The 20,016-nt window shown below is 40.5% G+C and overlaps 1 protein-coding gene across 1 annotated transcript in view; it reads left to right on the top strand.

Annotated features, from left to right (window-relative positions):
• Positions 1-1,426: 1,426 nt before the first annotated feature.
• TRIM44 (tripartite motif containing 44) overlaps positions 1,427-20,016 on the top strand; it is a 90,235-nt gene continuing 71,645 nt past the window's right edge. The window contains exon 1 of the mRNA XM_080931012.1: positions 1,427-2,426. Coding sequence (XP_080787138.1) covers positions 1,758-2,426 — 669 coding nt within the window. The 5' untranslated portion in view covers positions 1,427-1,757. The remainder of the gene's footprint in view (positions 2,427-20,016) is intronic.

The raw sequence follows: 20,016 nt of genomic DNA, 5'->3' as shown, positions 1-20,016 counted from the left end.
AATTGTTCTGAAGTTAAAAAGAAGAAAACAAACAGAACTCTTAATTTTCTAAAAAAAATTATTTAATGAAAGCTGCACAGAGAATACATATACACGAAGAGACATCAAGCATTATTTTAAAATGTCTATTAATCTCCATCCCTTGATGTTTTTGTGGCGATTTTGAAGTCCTAGCACTCTTATTTAAAGAAATCGGGCCACCATCTTTTTCTCTTTTCCTTCCTCCCCATCCCCACTCTTCTCAAAGATAGATCTATGAAGCCCTGGCTGTCCTGGAACCCCAAAGTGGAAGTTATTAGTCTCAAACTCAGAGACCCACTAGCGTGCATTACATGCCTAGTGGGTTACATTTATAACCCAACTTTCCCTCTGCCTCACTAGATCAAAAATGCCCCTTTCCTCTCCAAATTAAAAAAAAAAAAAATGTCTGTTACTGGAGAGACAACCATAGAGGGTAAATAAGGGGATGCGTACATCACCAGCCGACCGCCAAACATGTCTTACGTTAAGATAGAATGACCTTCGAAGGGTCATTGTCAGCAATAACTACAAATTTTGCTAAAATCAATAAAGCTTAGTGATTCCTACAGTAAAGACTCCATCACATTTAATCCACAAATTCCCCACGAGGGAGATATTGCTATTAGTTCTTTTTTACATCTTTTTTTTGGGTTTGTTTTTAAAGTGGAAAAACAGAAAGGTGAATTAATCTGTCCATGATTACAAAACTAAATGATGGCCTTAGGATTTGGGGACTCTAGTGGATTTTGAAAACACAAAAAGATCCAGCACGGTCTGGGGTATTTTAACTTTGCTTAATGTGTAGCAGCCGTTTTCCTTTCTCTTGGAGTCCGCTCTAAATCTAGAGTGACAGGTTAGTGACTGAGAGTTGGAATCTCACTTCAAAAACAAGGTTTCCCTGCACCTGACACAGCTATCGCCCAGAGAGATTCTGAATCCTTAGGAGGCCGGCATGCAAATAGACTTTGCAAACGCACAAGACATAGTATTGCTTTGGATCGAAAACGTTGCCTGTTTGCTCATCCAGGCTAAGACCTAAGGAGCCTGGAAGAACCAACACAGCCGTTTGGGGGGCCTTATGGAAATCCCAGGAGGGCAGGGTGTGTGATAAAGCACCTTGGGCCTTGGCTCCTTAATGGGGCGGGGACAGATTGTCTCTAGAGTGACATAGGTCCGCAGGGACCGCAGGCTAGTGGTTTTCGGTCAGGTTGACACCTCCAGGGAGGGCGTGGGGGAGGCGGGGCCCGTTGCATGATCATTGAGAAGGGAGTGCGTTCGAGCTTCTCCTTCCGGGGTGGGGGTGGGAGGATGCTCAGCCCCGCGGGAAAACGCAGAAAAAGGTCCTTGCCGCTTTAAGTGACTCAGGAAGTGAAAGGAGGCCGCTGACGGCGTGGGTAAAGTGGAACCGGGGCGGCGTGGGCCCGCGGCAGCCGCGATCTTGCCGGGCAACGGTGGCCGAGCTGCGCGGCGCAGGGGCCGACGGGGCGCGGACTGCCGCGCCGGAAGTGGCGCGTGAGGGACGGGGAGCGGCGCGGCGCGCAGCGGAGAGACCAAGCGGGCGCCAGGCCCAGCGCTGACGGCTGGCCCGGCCCTCAGGCCTCAGCTGCTGCAGACGCGGCGCAGCCCAGCCGGGCGGCCGGCCAGTCCCCGGGGGAGGCGGGCCTGCGTGAAGAGGCCCCGCGGTGAAGGCGCAGAGCACGCAAGCCGCTAGGCCTCGGCCTCGTCCCTGCAGCCACATGGCCTCCCGAGTGGGCGCGGCCTGCGAGGAGCTGCCTCCCGACGGCACGTGTGACGAGTGTGAACCCGACGAGGCTCCCGGCGCGGAGGAGGTGTGCCGCGACTGCGGCTTCTGCTACTGCCGCCGCCACGCCGACGCGCACCGCCAGAAGTTCCTCAACCACCGCCTGGCCGCCTACGTCCATGGCGCCCAGGCCTGGACTCCGCCAGCCAGCGGGGACGAAGCGCTCCCCGAAGACGTCGAGGCCAAAGGGGAGGCCGAGGGGGAGGTAGAGAGCGAGGTGGGGGAAGAAGAGAGCGAGTCTGAGGTCGACAGTGGGTCGGAAGAGGAGAGCGAGACGGAGGAAGACAGTGAGGATGAGAGTGATGAGGAGAGCGAAGAAGACAGCGAGGAAGAGATGGAAGATGAGCAAGAGAGTGAGGCGGAGGAAGACAACCAAGAAGGAGAATCTGAGGCAGAAGGAGAAACTGAGGCAGAAAGCGAGTTTGACCCCGAAATAGAGATGGAAGCGGAGAGAGTGGCCAAGAGGAAGTGTCCAGACCATGGGCTGGATTTGAGCACCTATTGCCAGGAGGATAGGCAGCTTATCTGTGTCCTCTGTCCAGTCATTGGGGCTCACCGGGGCCACCAGCTGTCCACGCTAGATGAAGCCTTCGAAGAGCTGAGAGTGAGTATTGGGCATTCCGACATGTCTAAGGGGAACAGGACCCCCAATTTCAGATGGCGTAGGTCTGAGCACATTCATTTTCATGTATCAGTAAAACGAGTCGCCATGTTGGGAGCCCTTGCCTAGTCTACCATTTTGGTTGAAATTGTCAAGTTGTCGGTTCTCGTCTGTGAAAGTGCAAGTACACAGAAAATGTTGGGTGTAATTTCTGACGGTTTGCAAATTACGTCTCCCTGGATCTCAGATAGACCATTCCTTGAGAATTGTGACTCCATTTAGGCCAGTTTCTACATCATCACTGTTAGGATAACTGTTTCAGGGCTTTTGCCAAGGCAGCTTGGCCCACCTAAAAACGTGAGGAACCATGAGTTTTGATAAAACCAAGTAGTTGCTTCCTCTGGTAGAAGACTCCGAAGGTGGTGGTACAGGTGTTTTGTTGTGTGCCTTGAGTTGCCTTAGGTTCCTTGTTCTTTTGAGACTTAGTAGAAAACAAGTATAGCTGGAAGGCTAAATTGGTGTGGAGATGGAGGGTTTTGTGTTCACTGGCCAGACTTTGATGTATTCAGCTTGGACCTGTTTTTGGTAAGCAGTAGACATTTAGTAAATATTGTTTGCATTTGGGTTGCCTTTTATGTATGCAGTGGACTGCTACATCGATAACATTTTTTTTCTGTGTTCATTAAGTAATGAGTATTGATAAACGTCTTACGGCTTTTGTTTCCCTATGCGATCTCACAACCACTGGCTTCAAAATGACTATTTTGCTAATGAAAATACTCCGTATTAATATTTTTTATTCCTACTTTTACTATGTGAAGTACATCTTCAGAAGTGTACAAAATATATAGCCTAACAAATAAACAAAAAGCAAATATTCATGAGACTTCCAGCCAGCTTAGAAATCATTATTAATACATGTTATTACTAATTGTATTATTAGTGATTAGTAGTAGTAGTATTAACTACTATTTTTAGTAATATTGATACTTCATAACTTTTTCTAGTAACACTGTGTCTTGGTAGCCATTTTCCTGACTTTTTGGGCTAACAATTTTCTTGGTTATATTTGTGTCTACAGCATTCATGTGCATTTCTAAACTTGAATTGGCATTATGGTTTTTACATTATTGACATGCAGTGTTTTTAGTTTGGGTGGTTTTTGTTTGTTTGTTTGTTTTTAAGGTATATTTGTGTGATCCATCCATTGACTGGCTGTGATTTTTCATTGGTGTATTGAATTCCATTTTATAAATATGCTAAAAATCACTCTGTACCTGACATTTGACTTGTTTTCAGCTTCTGGAATTTCTTGCTTTTATAAGGATTTACTTAGCGAGGTGCCTTGTGCCTGTAATTCCAGCATTCCAGAGGTGAGTGCAGGAGAATCAGTTGAGGTCACTCAGGGCTCTAGTGGGTGTGAAGCCAGCCTTTCATGTGAGATTCCTGTCTCAGAAACAAAGTGACACACCTCCTCAAATATAATGCAAGTGTACGTATTCTTGGTCATGCCTCCTGATACCCAGGTTTCTATATCTAACTAAAAAATAGTTTTGAATGTTACCATCTGCTTTCCAAGTGGTTGTTCAAGTTTGCATGATTATGAAGACACTTCTTGTTGTCCTGAGTATTCACCACCACTTGGTATTAATAATATTTTTAATTTTTCTCAACACAGTAATTATGTAACATGGTATATTGTGGTTTTAATAGCATTCCTTTGGTTTCCGAGTATCTTTTGTATTTCCTCTTTTGTAAAGTACCATTAGGTCAAAAAGAGCAGATTCAGAGTTAGGTTATCTCCTTTTTTCTCACTAACTTACAGGAGTATGTATGTATACACATACACATGTGTGTGTGTATGTATGTATGTACAGATATAGTCTGTTTCTTTAGTGCTTATATCTATGTTGATATCTTCTGTTCTGTTTCATGGATTTTGTTTCCCTTTCTAATATATTAATAGTACCTTGAAACACTGGCTGCTGCATAGTAGTCAGTAAGTATATGGATCAGAAGTTGATAAAGCTGAATGTAAAGTGGATGGCTTGGTATTCAGTCAGAACCTCCCTTAAGTGGATCTGTGGAAAGATTCTTCAAGGTCTTGGCCTTGGGAGTTCCTCTTTAGCCTCAACTTGAGAACTGTATGTTGTTCAGTCTGGGATGGCAGCTTACTTCATGTACTTCTTCCTGTTGACTGCTTGAGTATCTTTAACTTGGGCTAAACTGTTGGGTGAGGACTGAGTGAGCACTGGCACACAGACCTCTCTGAGAACAAACCTTTATAGTTCCGGCATGTGGGGTAAAGATGAGAAATGGTATGAGGAATGCAAAAGCTTGGCCCAGGGGAGGCAGAGGCTTCTGTCCTCTGACGGACAGACAACGTTGTGAGTGGGAAAATAAAACTATTCTATTAAAAATATAGTTTTGCTTTTTTGGGGGTTTGAGTATTAGAGGAGCACTGTGAAGAGTTGTTTCTTGGCCTTTTGGGTAAGATTGAGTGAGGAAGAGAGTTACAGTCTTACACACGTATGAAATGAGAGAAAGAAAGTGGTTTTAGCCAGAGGCATGACCAAGAATGGTTTATTTGAGAAAGTGGTATTTGAGACATGAGGATTTAATAGGTAGGCATGATGTTAGATAAACTTTCTCTATCATAGCAACAATCTGTATGCATTTATTGTATCATAAGATACTGGGTTTTATGTCAGTCTGTTCCCTCTATGCTATAAACTCTTCTAAGTCTAGTACTTATGATCCTAGTCATTGTATTACTAGCACCTAACACAAGGCCTATCAGATAATAAACACACATGAAATACTTGTTAAATGTATGCTATGAAGTATAATAATTTTATCTAATTCCAAGACATTGCTGGAGAAGTGATAAGGAGATTGTGTTGTAGTGTATCAATATTTATATTGGACTAAGTTCAAGTAGACATTAAGTAATGGAATAACTTTAGCAGCAGTTCATATAGCATGGATGTATATTTCTCCTTGGTGTCTAGATGTAGGCAATCTAGGGTTAGAGGAAGCATGAAGTTGTATCATGGTGCTTGCTAGCTCCTCTCTGATATCATTGTTACAAACTGAGATGGCCTCTGAAGGTCTAGCCAGCAGTTCTAACTTCTAAGATAACAGGCACAGAAGTGAAATTCCTAGGCAAATGGATGGAACTTGAAGCTATCATCCTGAGTGAGGTAACCCAGTCACAAAACACTCATGGTATGTACTCACTGATAAGTGATACTAGCCCAAAAAGGTCTGAATACCCAAGAAACAATTCACAGACCTTATGAAGTTCAAAGAGAAGGAAGCCCAGAATATGGATGCCTCAGTTCTTCTTAGAAGGGAGAACAAAACACTCATGGGAGGAAACAAAGGGACAAATAGAGGAGCAGGGATTGAAGAAAAGATCATCCAGAGACTGCCTTACCTGGGAATCTACTCCGTATGCAGCCACTAAACCCGTGCACTATTGCTGATACCAAGTAGTGCTTACTGGCAGGAACCTGATATGGATGCCTCCTCAGAGGCTTTGCCAGAGTCATACTGATACAGAGGAGGATACTTGCAGCTAGCCATTGGATTAAACATGGGGACCCCAGTGAAGGACTAGAGAAAGGACTGAAGGAGCTAAAAGGGTCTGCAACCCCATGGGAAGAACAAAACAATCAACTAACCAACCCACAACAGCTCCCAGAGACTAAAACACCAACCACCGAGCACACATAGAGATCCATGGCCTGAGGTGCATATGCAGCAGATGATAGCATTGTCTGGCATCTATGGGAAGAGAGGCCTTTGGTTCACTGAAGGCTCATTTCCCCAGTGTAGAGGAACGCCAAGGTGCTGAGGAAGGAGAGGCTGTTTGGGAGAGGGAGCACCTTCATGGAGGCAATGGGAGGGGGAGGGGTGTAGGATTAGGGGAAGGGGATAACATCTGAAATGTAAACACAGAGAATATCCAATTAAAAAAAAAGAAAATAAATTAAGTGGTAAAAACCAAACCAACCAACCAAACAAAAATAGAAATGAAAGACACACCCCTCTATTTTCTCTCCAAATGTATATACTCTGACTTTTAGGTTTTATGGGGCAGAACTTAATCCAATGGTTTATTTAGTGGCAAGAGAGGATGGGAAATAATTTCTCCAAACTATAACATGACAAGGTAAAAGGTGACAGTTATTGAAGAGGAATGGCAGGGTGAATAGTAAAGTATTTGCCCTGCTCATCTTTACAGTCCTAGCTGTAATAATAGTTAATTCAGTCAGCTTCTCTGAGTCTTGGTTTCTTCTAACATGAGCATGGTGTGTGCCCCTGTGGCCTGGCAGGACTTTGGATCTTTATGAACCCTGATAGGGTATAAGTTGTGTGGAAGTACAGATTCTGACTCAATACTCACTTAGAGAAGTAAATGAAAATCACAGTTTTTACTGCAAAGAGAATTAAGAGTTTATTCCAGAGCCAAGAATGAGTGACTATTGCTCAGGAACACTTATTCCAATATTGTAACAGGTTCATGAAGTTTTATAGTAACAGAACAAAGAATGCCATTGGTGAAGGTGTCTTAAAATTTCATTGATGCGAACATCAGGTGCACAGGTTATAGCAAAATGGGGATGTTTCCACTATAGACCTAAGGTGCTATTTGATAATATTCTTAGCCTTTGAATTTGTAGAAATTAGAATTTGTACATTCCAAAAAAGATCTTGCCTGATTAGTCACAAGGGTGCTAGTTTAAACACAGGTGAGCAATTAATAGCTATTTAAGGGGCTAAAGATACCAAAATAATTTGACTTCCGAATAGCAACATTCCAGTTCTCCATCATCTCAGAAGTTCTAACGAGGCATGAGCCTTATAGGGTATACAACAGAGTTGGGGGTTTAGTGTTGTTTGCCTATTCGTTTGTTTCATTTCACGGTAGTAAGTAAAAAGAAGAATTTGAATTCACTTCTGACCTCAGAATGTATACTTTTCCTACTGCTGTTATTCTGTGTGAATTCTCAGTTATTCTTCCACTTATTTATGATTTTTACATTTCACAGAAACATTTTCCTGTTGATTGGGTACTTCATGCATAAATAAATTCAAACTATTTTCTCATCTCTCTAATTTTCTATTCTGCAGAACAAATGGCTTTCTTCATTTTCTTTCTCTTCAGCAGTTTTTTAGTTTATTATTTGATATTTAGATGTTACTGTCTATTCAGTTAGTAACAATGACAGTGGCAACAAAAATATGTGGAGAACTGTCTGTGTCCTATGGTGTGTACTGTAAACTTCATACATACTTGTCATTTAATTTTTTCCACAATGTTATAAGATAAATTATTAAGTTGTATTTATATTATTTGAAGTTAATTGCATCATTTGAAGAAAGGTTTTTTTCTTTTGATTTCTTCACATATTCAACATGTATTTATTGAAATTCTTAAATTTTCTAGATGAAAGTGTATGCTGAAATATTTTAGCTGTCAATTTATGTTTATTTTTTTATTTTTGACTTTTAAAAACAGGTTTTTGTTTGTTTGTTTTTATGTAGTCCTTGAATGTCTGGTGCTTGATATATTAGTCTAGCCTCATACTTGAGACATGTTTCAGGCTTGAGATTGATCATAGGTGTGTGCCACTGAGCATGCCTAGTTTACTTGTCAATTTAAACATAGGAGGAAGCACAGTTTTCCAAATTTCTTTTAGGGAATTCCTAAGCCATCAGCTACAGAGAGTGAGTCAGATTTTATATACATACATACATACATACATATATATATAGAGAGAGGGGAAGGGGGAGGGAAGGAGAATGAATGAGTTTACTTCCAACTAGTCATTGGAACTAAAATGACAGAAGATAGCACAAGTGAATTATGGGATAATCATAATTAAATATCATAAATTGTCATGAAAGTGAATAAACCAGAGCTATGAATAAATCTCAAAACAGTGTTTGAAAAGCAGGCAACTGCTAGAAATATATATATTGAATGGCAATATATTTTAAAAGTCTAGAAAAATAATTTACATGTGGAATATTTTTTGGCAGTAGGGAACTAACAATAAGTTTTTTTTTTAATTGGATATTCTCTGTGTTTACATTTCAAATGTTATCCCTTTTCTTCCTACTCAATTTCCTCTCCCCCTCTACTTGTTTCTCTGAAGGTGCTCCCTCTCCCAACCACCCTCTCCACCTCTGCACCTTGGCATTCCCCGACACTGGGGAACCGAGCCTTCACTGGACCAAAGGCCGCTTCTCCCATTGATGCCAGACCATGCTATCCTCTACTACGTATGCAACTGGAGCCATGGGTCTCTCCATGTGTACTCATTGGTTGGTGTTTTAGTCCAGGAGAGTTCTGGAGGGTTTGGTTGGTTGATAATGTTGTCCTTCTCATGAGGTTGCAAACCCTTTCAACTCCCTCAGTACATTCTTTAGCTTTTTCATTGGGGACCCTATGTTCAGTCTGATGGTTAGCTGCAAGCACCCTCAGCTGTATCTGCATGACTCTTAACAGAGCCTTGGAGGAGGCATCCATATCTGGCTCTTGCCAATAAGCATTTCTTGGCATCAGCAATAGTGCTTGGGTTTAGTGGCTGCATATGGGTTGGATACCCAGGTGAGGCAGTCTCTGAATGATCTTTTCTTCAATCCCTGCTCCTCTATTTGTCCCTTTATTTCCTCCCATGAGTGTTTTCTCCCTTCTAAGAAGGACATTCTGGCCTTTCTTCTTTGTAAGCATCATAAGGTCTGTGAATTGTTTCTTGGTTATTCAGAGCTTTTTGGGCTAGTATCTGCTTATCAGTGAGTACATACCATGACTGTTCTTTTGTGACTGGCTTACCTCACTCAGGAAGATAGCTTCTAGTTCCATCCATTTGCCCAGGAATTTCATAAAGTCACTGTTTTTAATAGCTGAGTAGTATTCCATTGTGTAAATATACCACAATTTTTGTATCCATTCTTCTATTGAAGGACATCTGGGTTCTTTCCTGCTTTTTGGCTATTATAAATAAGGCTGTTATGAACATGGTGGAACATTTGTCCTTGTTATATGTTAGAGCATCTTTTGAGTATATGCCCAGTAGTAGTATAGCTGGGTCTTTAGGTAATACTATGTCCAATTGTCTCAGGAACCACCAGACTGATTTCCAGAGTGGATGTACCAATTTGCAATCCCACCAATAATGGAGGAGTGTTCCTGTTTCTCCACATCCTCACCAGCATCTGCTGTCACCTGGGTTTTTGATCTTAGCTATTCTGACTGGTGGGAGGTGGAATCTCAGGGTTGTTGTGATTTCCATTTGCCTGATGACTAAGGATGTTGAACATTTCTTCAGGTGCTTCTCAGCCATTCAGTATTCCTCAGTTGAGAATTCTTTGTTTAGCTCTATACACACCTGTGGTCACTTGATCTTTGACAAAGGATTGAAAAGCATTCAATGGAAAAAGGGCAACCTCTTCAACAAATGGTGCTGGTTCAACAGGCAGTCAGTATGCAGTAGAATGCAAATTGATCCATTCTTAATCTCTTTGTACAAAGCTCAAGTCTAAGTGGATCAAAGACCTCCACATAAAACCAGGTACACTGAAACTATTAGAATAGGAAGTGGGGAAGAGCTTAGAATACATAGGCACAGGGGAAATTTTCCTAAACAAAACACCAGTGGCTTATGCTCTAAGATCAAGAATCAACAAATGGGACCTCATGAAATTGCAAAGTTTCTGTAAGACAAAGGATACTGTCAGGAGGACAAAATGGCTACCAACAGATTGGGAAAACATCTTTACCAATCCTACATCCAATAGAGGGCTAATATCCAATATATACAAAGAACTCAAGGAACTAGACTCCAGAGACTCAATTAATCCTATTAAACAATAAGTAATTCTAAGTCCCTGATGTCACCAAACTTATATTCTATGAATAAAACACATTAAGTAAAGTTAAGTAATATTTTAAATAATTCTTATTTTTATAATAAATACATTAGAAAGGGAGACAGAGTAGGTAGGATGATAAGAGAGGAAGGCTGTTGAAGAGTTGGAGAAGAACTGGCCTTGAAACAGGGACATAGAAACTACTTTTGCTCAGCAGTTTTGACTCACGTGGGCCCATGGACATCCAAAAACAAGATGAAAACCTGGCGTTTGCCTTTATTTTGTGTTGTGACTGGAGAAGAGAAATAAATTCTTGTCCTTAACCTCTCTTTTGAAGTCATCTTGACTTTTGAGAAGAACAAAACCTGAAAGGACAGACCACCTTTCCGGTGAAGATCAGAATTCATGAGGGCCTGGTTGCCTCCTCAGCTATTAACAGACTGATGGTTTAACAAAGTACCAGACTACATGCAGGACCTGAGCTGAGATAATTAATAATGGGCAGGACCACACCTTAGGTAGGATTGCGTAATTAAATCTAAAACTCACCTCAATGCCCTTAGGACAGATTTGGGGCCTATATAAACCCTTATTTTTGTTCCTTATTCCGGTGTGATCACATTGAGTGAGTCTTCTTTTCTGCTCTCTGCCTTCACTCCTCTCTTTAATTGGCATATTGGGAATGGGTAGCCCTAGTACTGCTTCAGCAACCCAGTTAGTGCTAGGATTGGTCATAGGAGGATCTGGGGAATTAGCAGTTCAAGTGGAGGGAATGAGTGTAAAGGGTGTAGGATGAAACAGAGCTGCTGAGACGATTGAAAGAACTGCAGGAGTATAAGGAGTAATAGCAGGCTTGGGGCTGCGGTGAGGAGTAAAAAGGGCAATTACAAAGTAGGCCATTATAAAGATTGTGGATTTTCTTCTGAGTGTTCTTATTCTGCTTAAGCCAGGCAGTAAGTCTGATTTCTGTTAAGTCTTTACTCAGCTTGCATGATAGTGTACACCTTCAATCCTACACATGGGAGACTGAGGTGGGAGACGAGCAAGAAAGTCCCTACATCTTGAGGCCCCGTCTCAACCAAAACAAAAGCAAATCAAAGAAGCAAAAACTGAACCTCACAAAACAAAACTTGACTCAGCTTTTTTATGGAGAAAATGGAATATAAGGTAGCAAGAGTGAGTATTTCCACTTGCCCATTTGGGAAGTAGTCGATGGTGAAGAACATACAGATTTTACATGCACTTTAGAGTTAGGTTTAAAGCAACTGGAGGACTAGAGAGATGGCTCAGCTGTCAAGAATGCTCACTGCTCTTTTAGAGGAACAGAGTTCCATTGCCAGAGTTGAGTGGTGCAGAACCACCACCTGTAACTACACCTCTAGGACATCCAACACCCTCCTCTGGCCTTTGTGGCACCTGCACCTGTGTGTCATACATAGACACGTGCACAGACACACACACACACACACACACACACACACACACACAAATAAAGATAAACTCTTTAAAAATAATAGTAACAACAAAAAGCACTTGGTCATAGATTTCCAATCTGAGAATGATTTTGAGTCTAAGGAACCAAAGATGGTTGCTCAGTATGAGAGTGAGTTTCAAGTTGGAAATTAGATAAAATGAAGAAGGTGGTAAGTATTTTCATTTGTGGAATGGTGATAATAGTTTTCATTTCATTTCTTTTTAACAAAAATGTGTAATTGTTACATTTTAATTATAGCCTATAAAGTAATGAGTTTCACTATGGCATTTTCACATATACTTTATTTTTGTTGATTTCTTGTCTCAACTCCCCACCTTTGTCTCCTTTCTTTCTTCCTGCTGGTCTCTTTCCTTCTCCAGGTGACCTTCATTCCATTTTTATGTCCCATGCATTCTCTCTCCCCTTCTTCCACTCATGGTTCTAGTTTCATGACCTAAACATCTGCTACATAAACTTAGTAAATTCTAGGATTCACATATGAAAAAACATGCCTTTGTTTTTCTGAGTTGAGGTTTTGATTAATATAATTTCCTGTTCCATTCATTTTCCAAAAAATACCATGATTTCATTTTTTATTATGAATGAATAAAATTCTATTGGTATATGCACCACATTGCATGTGCAGAAACATAGGTGAAGAGTTATTTATTGGAACATGGGCAACTTCAGAGGCCACTATACTGAAGAAAATGTCTTTTTGTCACCATCAACTGCTGTTGATTTGGGGAGAGATTCGGCCTGTTAAACCCTTCCCTCTTCATAATAGAATGTTGATATGTCGATTGGCCAGTCTTATGCAGATAATCACAACTCCTAAGAGTTTTAATTGTGTAGTGCCTGGAAGACAGCATCCACTATGTTTCACTCAGTTCCTCTAGTCTTAATCCTTTCAGTCTGCCACAGTTTCTATGAACCCTGGAGTGAATGATAAAGAAGTCTCACTGAGGGCCAAGCATGAAACAATCACTGATACTTAAGACTTTCACTGGTTATACATCTCTCCAGTAACTTGCCCACTGGAAAAAGAAGCTTCTCTTACCAAAACTGATGACAGCACTAACCTATGAGCATAAGCACAAATATTAATCAACCAAGTTGATCGGCACATCATGTCCATTAAGCTAATTGTTGATGCTGATACTGTAATGTCTCCACTAGGGCCCATGACCTCCCTGGCTATGGGTGTTTAGTCAGGTTACAGTACCAGACATGAATTTGCTCTTGTGGATGCAGTTAAAACAAAAATGAATTGGTTACCTCTAAAAAAATTATGTTATTGTTGCAATAGTGTGCACATTATTGCCCAGAACCTCACAGAATCCATAGCTGAGTAAAACTGTTAATGACATCTCTCTTACAGCAGCTTTCATGGAACCTTCTGACATTATAACTTTTAGCTCAGCTCCTATTTGATTTCTCTATATCCGCAACCAAAGTATGTTAGATGGGGAGAATCCAACAGCAATAGCCAATAGCCTTATCGTTTTGAGGGTCTCTGGGGCTTCCCTGGCTGGTAATTCAAAGGAAAATAGCCCACCTCTCCAGCTAGAATTTTCATCTAATAACTACTCAGTGAGTGGTTTCTGGGTCTACTCACTGAGTCCTTTTTTCAAATTTTTAAAAATTCTTTTTATGTGTTTAAACTTTTGTACATTAGTGTATGTTGGACATATTTCCCCTCATAATCTCTCTTTTCCCAACTCTTTTCTTTTCCTTGGTCCTCTTAACGTTAGTTCCTTCTGCTTTCAAGTCACAGGTACAGGCACACATACATCTAAGAACCATATGCTATTTAGCATTTGCCATTGCCATAATTGGCTTCGTATGAGTATCTCCAGTTGTTGCCATTGTTATAATTTCATTTTTTTAAAATTATCTTCATAGTGTGTGTGTATATGTCATACTTTTCCATTCCTATGTTGGTTCCATAAATTAGTTGTTGTGAATGGTATTGGATTAAACATCTACCTCTGTATCCTTTTGTTCCCCTTGAGAGAGGCCTAGCTATCCACAAACTAGCTCTGTAAACTAGGCTAACCTCCCAACTCAAGAGATTCACCTGCCTCTGCTGGGATGAAAGGTGTGTGCCATTACCACCTGACTTTGTTTTTTTGTTATTTGTGTTTTGAGACTTGGTCTTGCTCTTTAGCCCTGCCTGGGATAGAACTCACTGTGTAAACTAGGCTGGTCTTGATCTCAACTTGAAGTCAACCTGCCTCTGCCTAAGTGCTGGGATTAAAGATGTGCACTAACACACATGTCTCCACTGTAACCTGCCTCCTGTATCTTTATCTTGACGTATGTTTGCTGTTTTTTATTCTAGATTTTAGAGGAAAGCTCCTAGTGCCTAAGAAAGAGCCTCTGCATTTCAGATTTTAGATTAAAGTCTTTGATCTATTGCCATTTGATTTTTGTGTAGGAAAAGAAATAGGAATCTAATTTATTCTACAGGTGGTTGCCCCATTATCCAAGGACCATTTCCCTGGTGTGTATTTGACAGCTTTGTCAAATATTAGGGGACCATGGCTTTGCAGTTTCTGAGTTCTGTATTCTATTCTATTGGTCTACATTTCTGTTTTCTACAGTACCATAAAGTTTTATCACTATAATTCTGTAATATAAGACAAGATTAAATATTGTGATCATTCCAGCATTAATTTTTTTTCCTGCTTGAATTATTTTGGTTATTTGGGGTCTTATCCATAATCTTTTTTATTTTTGTGAACAATGTCATTGAAATTTTGATGTGGATTGTTAAATATGTAGATCACTTTTGGTAATATCATTAATTTAACAATATTAATTCTGTCCATCTTTGAGCATGGGAGGTCTTTCCATAATCTAGAGTCTTCAGGTTTTTTTTTGTTTGTTTGTTTGTTTTTGTTTTTTAATACTTTTAGGTTTTCATTATAGAGGTCTTTTAATTTTATGGTTTGGTTTAGGCTCAAGATTTCGAGTTGTTCCTAAGCTATTATAAATGGGATAGTTTTCCTAACTTGTTCATGGAAAGTTTGTTATTTGGTACATAAATTTTTCTTTAATCTTTTTGTTAATGGATTTTTTATTGGATATATTTTATTTACTTTTCAAATGTTATCCCTTTTCCCAGTTTCCTGTCCATAAACTCCCTGTTCCATCTCCCCAGCCCCCCTACCCCCCCCCCGTTTCTATGAGGGTACCTCCCATCCACCTACTCCCACCTCCCGCCCTGACATTTCCCTACACTGGGGCACCGAGCCTTGGCAGAACCAATGGCTTCTCTTCTTATTGGTGCCCAACAAGGCCATTCTCTGGTACATGTGCAGCTGGAGCCATGGGTCCATGTGTATTCTTTGGATAGTAGTTTAGTTCCTGGGAGCTTTGGTTGGTTGTTACTGTTGTTCTTATGGGGTTATGAACCCCTTCAGCTCCTTCAATCCTTTCTCTAACTCCTCCATTGGGGACCCCCGTTCTCAGTTCAATGGTTGGCTGAGAGCATCTATCTGCCTCTGTATTTGTCATGATCTGGCAAAGCAATTTTCTTTTAAATCTTTATATGCTATTTGTTTACTGAAGGTACTTAAGTCTGAAAATTTCCTTATAGAATTTTAAGTTTTTTAAGTATATGGTTATATCATCTGCAAATAAAAATATTTGCAAGTCTGACTTTTCCTTAACTATTTATATCCCTCTCCCCCTTTTTTCTTTTCATATTTTGAGTCAAGCTTGCATCCCTAGGGTAACCAACTTTATCATGATATTTGATGGTCTTAGTGTTTTTTTATTGAGAACTTTTGCATCTTTACTCTGTTGTTGTTGTTGTTTTGTCCTTAGTTTTAATATCAGGGTAATACTGGCTTCAAAAGGCAAAGTGTAAAGGTATTAAAAAAAGATAGAAATGAAAAGTTAGAGCAGTCCCTTCCTGGGTCCCAAAAATTGGAGACTGATATTTTGTGCTTGGGTTTGGGAAGGTAAATTAAATCTGAAAACTTTTAGCTTGTTACATGATTTATGTTGGTGCTGAGCCTGAACCCTACCGAGTCTCAGTCACGCTTCACTTTAGTAGCTTCCTTTTGCATATCAAAGGCTTCTGCTGTCCATATGTAGCTCTGTAGTTTATGAGCTGGGCATGCTCTTTTATTTTTGGAGAGGAAAAAGTGCACAAAACAAAGCATGCTCATGCTGACCAGTATCTTGAAATGTATTCGGGGATCAGCCCATAATAATACATTCTCTTCTGCAGCCATGTTACTTGCTCCAAGATGACATGGTAGAATCTCTTCATTTATGAGACTAGATATATAGTGGCCGTGGAAACTGAGGAGTTTACATACTAGTTGAACATATTAGCATTCTGTCTAAACTTCACCCCACAGTTACCTGGCAACAGCCAGGCATGCCTGGCACTATAAAAGGGGATGTTTGCCCCCTCCTCACTCTTGCCTCTCTTTCCCTCTTGCTCTCTTACCCCTTTGTCTCTTCTCTCCTCATCCTTCCTCCTCTCCATGTGCTCATGCCAACCTCTTCTCTCCTCCTCCCCTCCCCACCCCTACTACTCTCTTAACCCCCCCCCATACCCTGAATCAACTATTTCTATACTATACCATCATGTGGCTGGTCCCTCAGAGGGGATTCCCAACATGGGCCTGCCAGAAGCACCCCCTTCCCTCTGCCAGAAGCACCACACCTCCATAGAACATATCCCCACTCTGCACTGTTTTTATCTTTTTCATAACAGAACACCTATGCTTAAGGCTCTATAGAGTACAGAAGGAATAGGTGTGGGGAATACAGGCCATGGAGGAGATGAACTTGCACCAGGATCTTCCTTTGATGTTTTGCATCTATTGTAAAACTTGTTAGAGACAGATCTACCCTAAGAGATATCATTTCTTTTTTTTTTCTTTTTCCTTTTTTTTTTTCTTACCGCTTTATTTAAAAAACAAAGAGGAATACATGTGCAGATTTTTAAAGGCATTTTGGCATAACATTATATGAATATTTTGTCAGTACTTAATTCTTTTAGAGGTTTGATAGCATGCATTGAGATCCCACTAGTTACCATAAGCATGAAGTACATGTAGGACAGAACGTAACATGGAAACAGATTTCTTGTTGAGTATAGATTAAGCATAATGATCTGTGAATAACAAAAATTGAGATTTCATTTTCATTTAGAGAGTCTTCATTCTCGTTTTGAGACTGAATGTAGCTGGCTCAGTATAAAGCCTAATGAGTGTTTGACTAACTCTGAGTTGGCTGGAAATGTAGAATGTAGGATTTTCTGAAGGGAGGCTCTTTCAGGTTCTGCTCGGAGTCTCCCCTGGGTAGGCGATGCTTTGAGACTTTGTGGGCAGGAGGAAGGGTTCTGCTGGTGAAATGCATTTTTAGGAAAAGACAAAGGGTTTTCTCATCTCTATACTAGTAAGGCACAGCTGCCTTCAGTCTGTCAGCTGCTTAGGGATTCCTTCATTTGTTTTCTGAAGGCGTTTAAGACATGGTTTGGTGCATTCCTTTCTTTTTTCTACAGCTATGGGGAAAGTCATAATCCATTAGTGTTCTTGCTGAATAGCTTAAAATGGGTGCTGGCAGCTGAATGTGTGTGTGTGTGTGTGTGTGTGTGTGTGTGTGTGTGTGTGTGTGTGTGTGTTGGGAGCTGGGGAAAGCTTTCCAGGGACAAGTGGCCTGCTTGTTTAGCTGATGAGAATAGGTTAAAGGATGATATCACCAGACAGGCTTTTTTGGTCTGAATTATCTTATAAAAAGCAGGGTTGCATCTGGCAACCTAACCCTTTTAAAGTACTAAGGTTTCACCTTTCCTGGTATATGACTTCTAGATTCCTGTTCCCAACTGTCAGTTGTAAGACCATAGAGATTAAAAGCTTAAATGAGTGGAGAAGATGTTTTAAAAAATAGAAATTACTAAACTTTAGAACCATGGCTAGAATGGAAATTGTCCGAGACCAGCTCAGGCAAACTTGGGTCCCCCAGGGCCAGAGTGAGGATTGAAAGAAAAAAGACAAGTTAGTTAAAGCTGCAACATGACCTCGGCCTGACTTGAGGCCTAAGCCTCTTGGCCGATGCAAAGCTTGGTTTAATTCTTCCTCTTTTAAATTATTTTAATTTCATGCAAAAAGGTATGAGACTTTCAGTTCTGAGACTGGGATCAAGCGAGATAACAGCCAAAGGTCCTGTAAACCTCTTACTGGAGGTCAGGTGAAAAGGTCAGAGACAAAAATGGATACTGCTGTGTCTATATCCTGAAATCCGCCCTGCCCTGAGCTGCATTCCTAATGATACCGCCTGGAGCTTCAAATGGGAATATACTTCCCTATGCCACATTCTTAAAAGCCCTGCCCTGAACTTCAGATGCAGATGTACTTCCTTATAGCTTTATCCCAGGAGCTCTGCCTAGAGAGCTACAGTGCCAATGTGCTTAATACTAGCCCTTACAGGGTGTAGCACAGAAGCCAGATTCCTGCCTACTTCAAGGTGTCCTGGGATAATATTAATATTAATATTACCCTGCCATCAACTGTCTGGAGGTGCCAGAAATACTCTCCACAGGAAATGTGATCTGAGTTGTGTTCAAAGAACACATCTAAAGCAAATGCTGGCTGTGGTCACATTATCAGATCTACTTGTAGTCTTGGGAGGGAAAGGAGGTTAGCAGAAGAAGATAGACTTTAGTGTATTTTAATTTATGGAATGGACTCTTACAAAATATATACTGTTTGGGAGGAATTGAATTGACTGTAGACTTGGAGATAGTCCTATGATTACTCTCCAGGCTGATTTTGAATAAGTGATTTTTGTGATATATTTTATCTTTGCACTCCTTAATTGACCCTTCTCCCATAAGAAATGACAATAATTGTTTTTGTGCTTGTTTCCTTACTGAATGATAAGTGGTCTTGTCCTATCATAGAATTTCTGAGATAAGAAAATGAATTAGTTCTTATGACTTTAGATTTTGCTACATGCATGGATTGCAAGAACATTTTTCTTAAGATTTTATATTCAGTTATTTATTTATTTCAGTAGACATTCTACACCTTTGTTTTAAATACTACTTCGTATGTCCTAAAATTTTTAGAGAATATTTGTGAAGATCAGAGAACAAGTTTGTGAAATCAGTTCTCTCCTTCCACTTTGTGTGGGTTCCAGAAACTGAGCTTAGGTCATGCTTGAAAGTGGCAGTGCTTTACCTGCTGAGCCATTATTTTGGCCCTGGTAAAGCAACACCTTGAAGCAGGGTATAAGAGATATAGACACTAAAAAATAGTTCTAGCCTTAAGAAACTCAAAACATCAAAAAGAAAACAGACAAAACTAATAATGTAATTAAATACATATTCCATTCTTTTTATCCAGTGCTAGGTCCTGTTCTAACTATCCTGGCGTATGTGAAACACACTGTATGCAACATGTACTGTTATGGCTAGCTTCATTTTATAGACAAAAAAATAGAAGTGCAGGAGGTAAAATAACTTGCTTAATATCACACAGCTGCTGATAGAGTTGGCATGTGAAGCCATATGCGAAGGTCTGTGTTCTGTGCTGACCTTTACAGTGCTCACTAGTCACTGTAACATGATACTTCATGTTACAGGAAATGTGTCTAGTCCAGGTTAAATTGGACTGTATGAATAAGAACTAGATTTTGAAGACCTAGTTGGGAATGGGTAGGAAGCATAAGAATCTGTCCATCTGTCTGTCTCTTTGTGTCTGTCTCTTTCCCTCCTTCTGTCCTTCTGTCTCCTCCTCCCTGGAGTGTGCTGTGCTGTGTGTGTGTGTGTGTGTGTGTGTGTGTGTGTGAGTGTGTGTGTGTGTGTGTGTTTGTGTGGGGGGGGGTTGGTTGGGGAGGTAATTTATTAGGAAAGAAAAGATTCTCAAGAGAAGAAGTGGGCCAAAACATACAAAGGTCAGAGACTTAATAGAAATAATATGTTGCTGATATTTTAGACAAAATGATTGAAGCAAAATGTATTAAAGGTGGTCTTACTTTCTTATAGCTACTCTAAAACTTAAGATTACATAGAGGCTTGCCTTTGTGGGAGCTCACATTACATTTTTGTTGGATTGTACTATAAATGACAGGCAGGTATCATTTTGGAACACTTACTATGTAGACATTTCAAATAAGCCTCATTTTATCCGTATCTGCTCATTTACTTATATTACCCTTCTATATTATCCCCGTTTTGTAGGCAAGAAAGATTTCAAGAAATTCAAT

This window comes from Micromys minutus (genome assembly GCF_963924665.1).
Source record: "Micromys minutus genome assembly, chromosome: 17".
NCBI classification, from domain to species: domain Eukaryota; kingdom Metazoa; phylum Chordata; class Mammalia; order Rodentia; family Muridae; genus Micromys; species Micromys minutus.
Note: the sequence above shows the minus strand (reverse complement) of the source record. Positions and strands in the feature narration are given on the sequence as shown.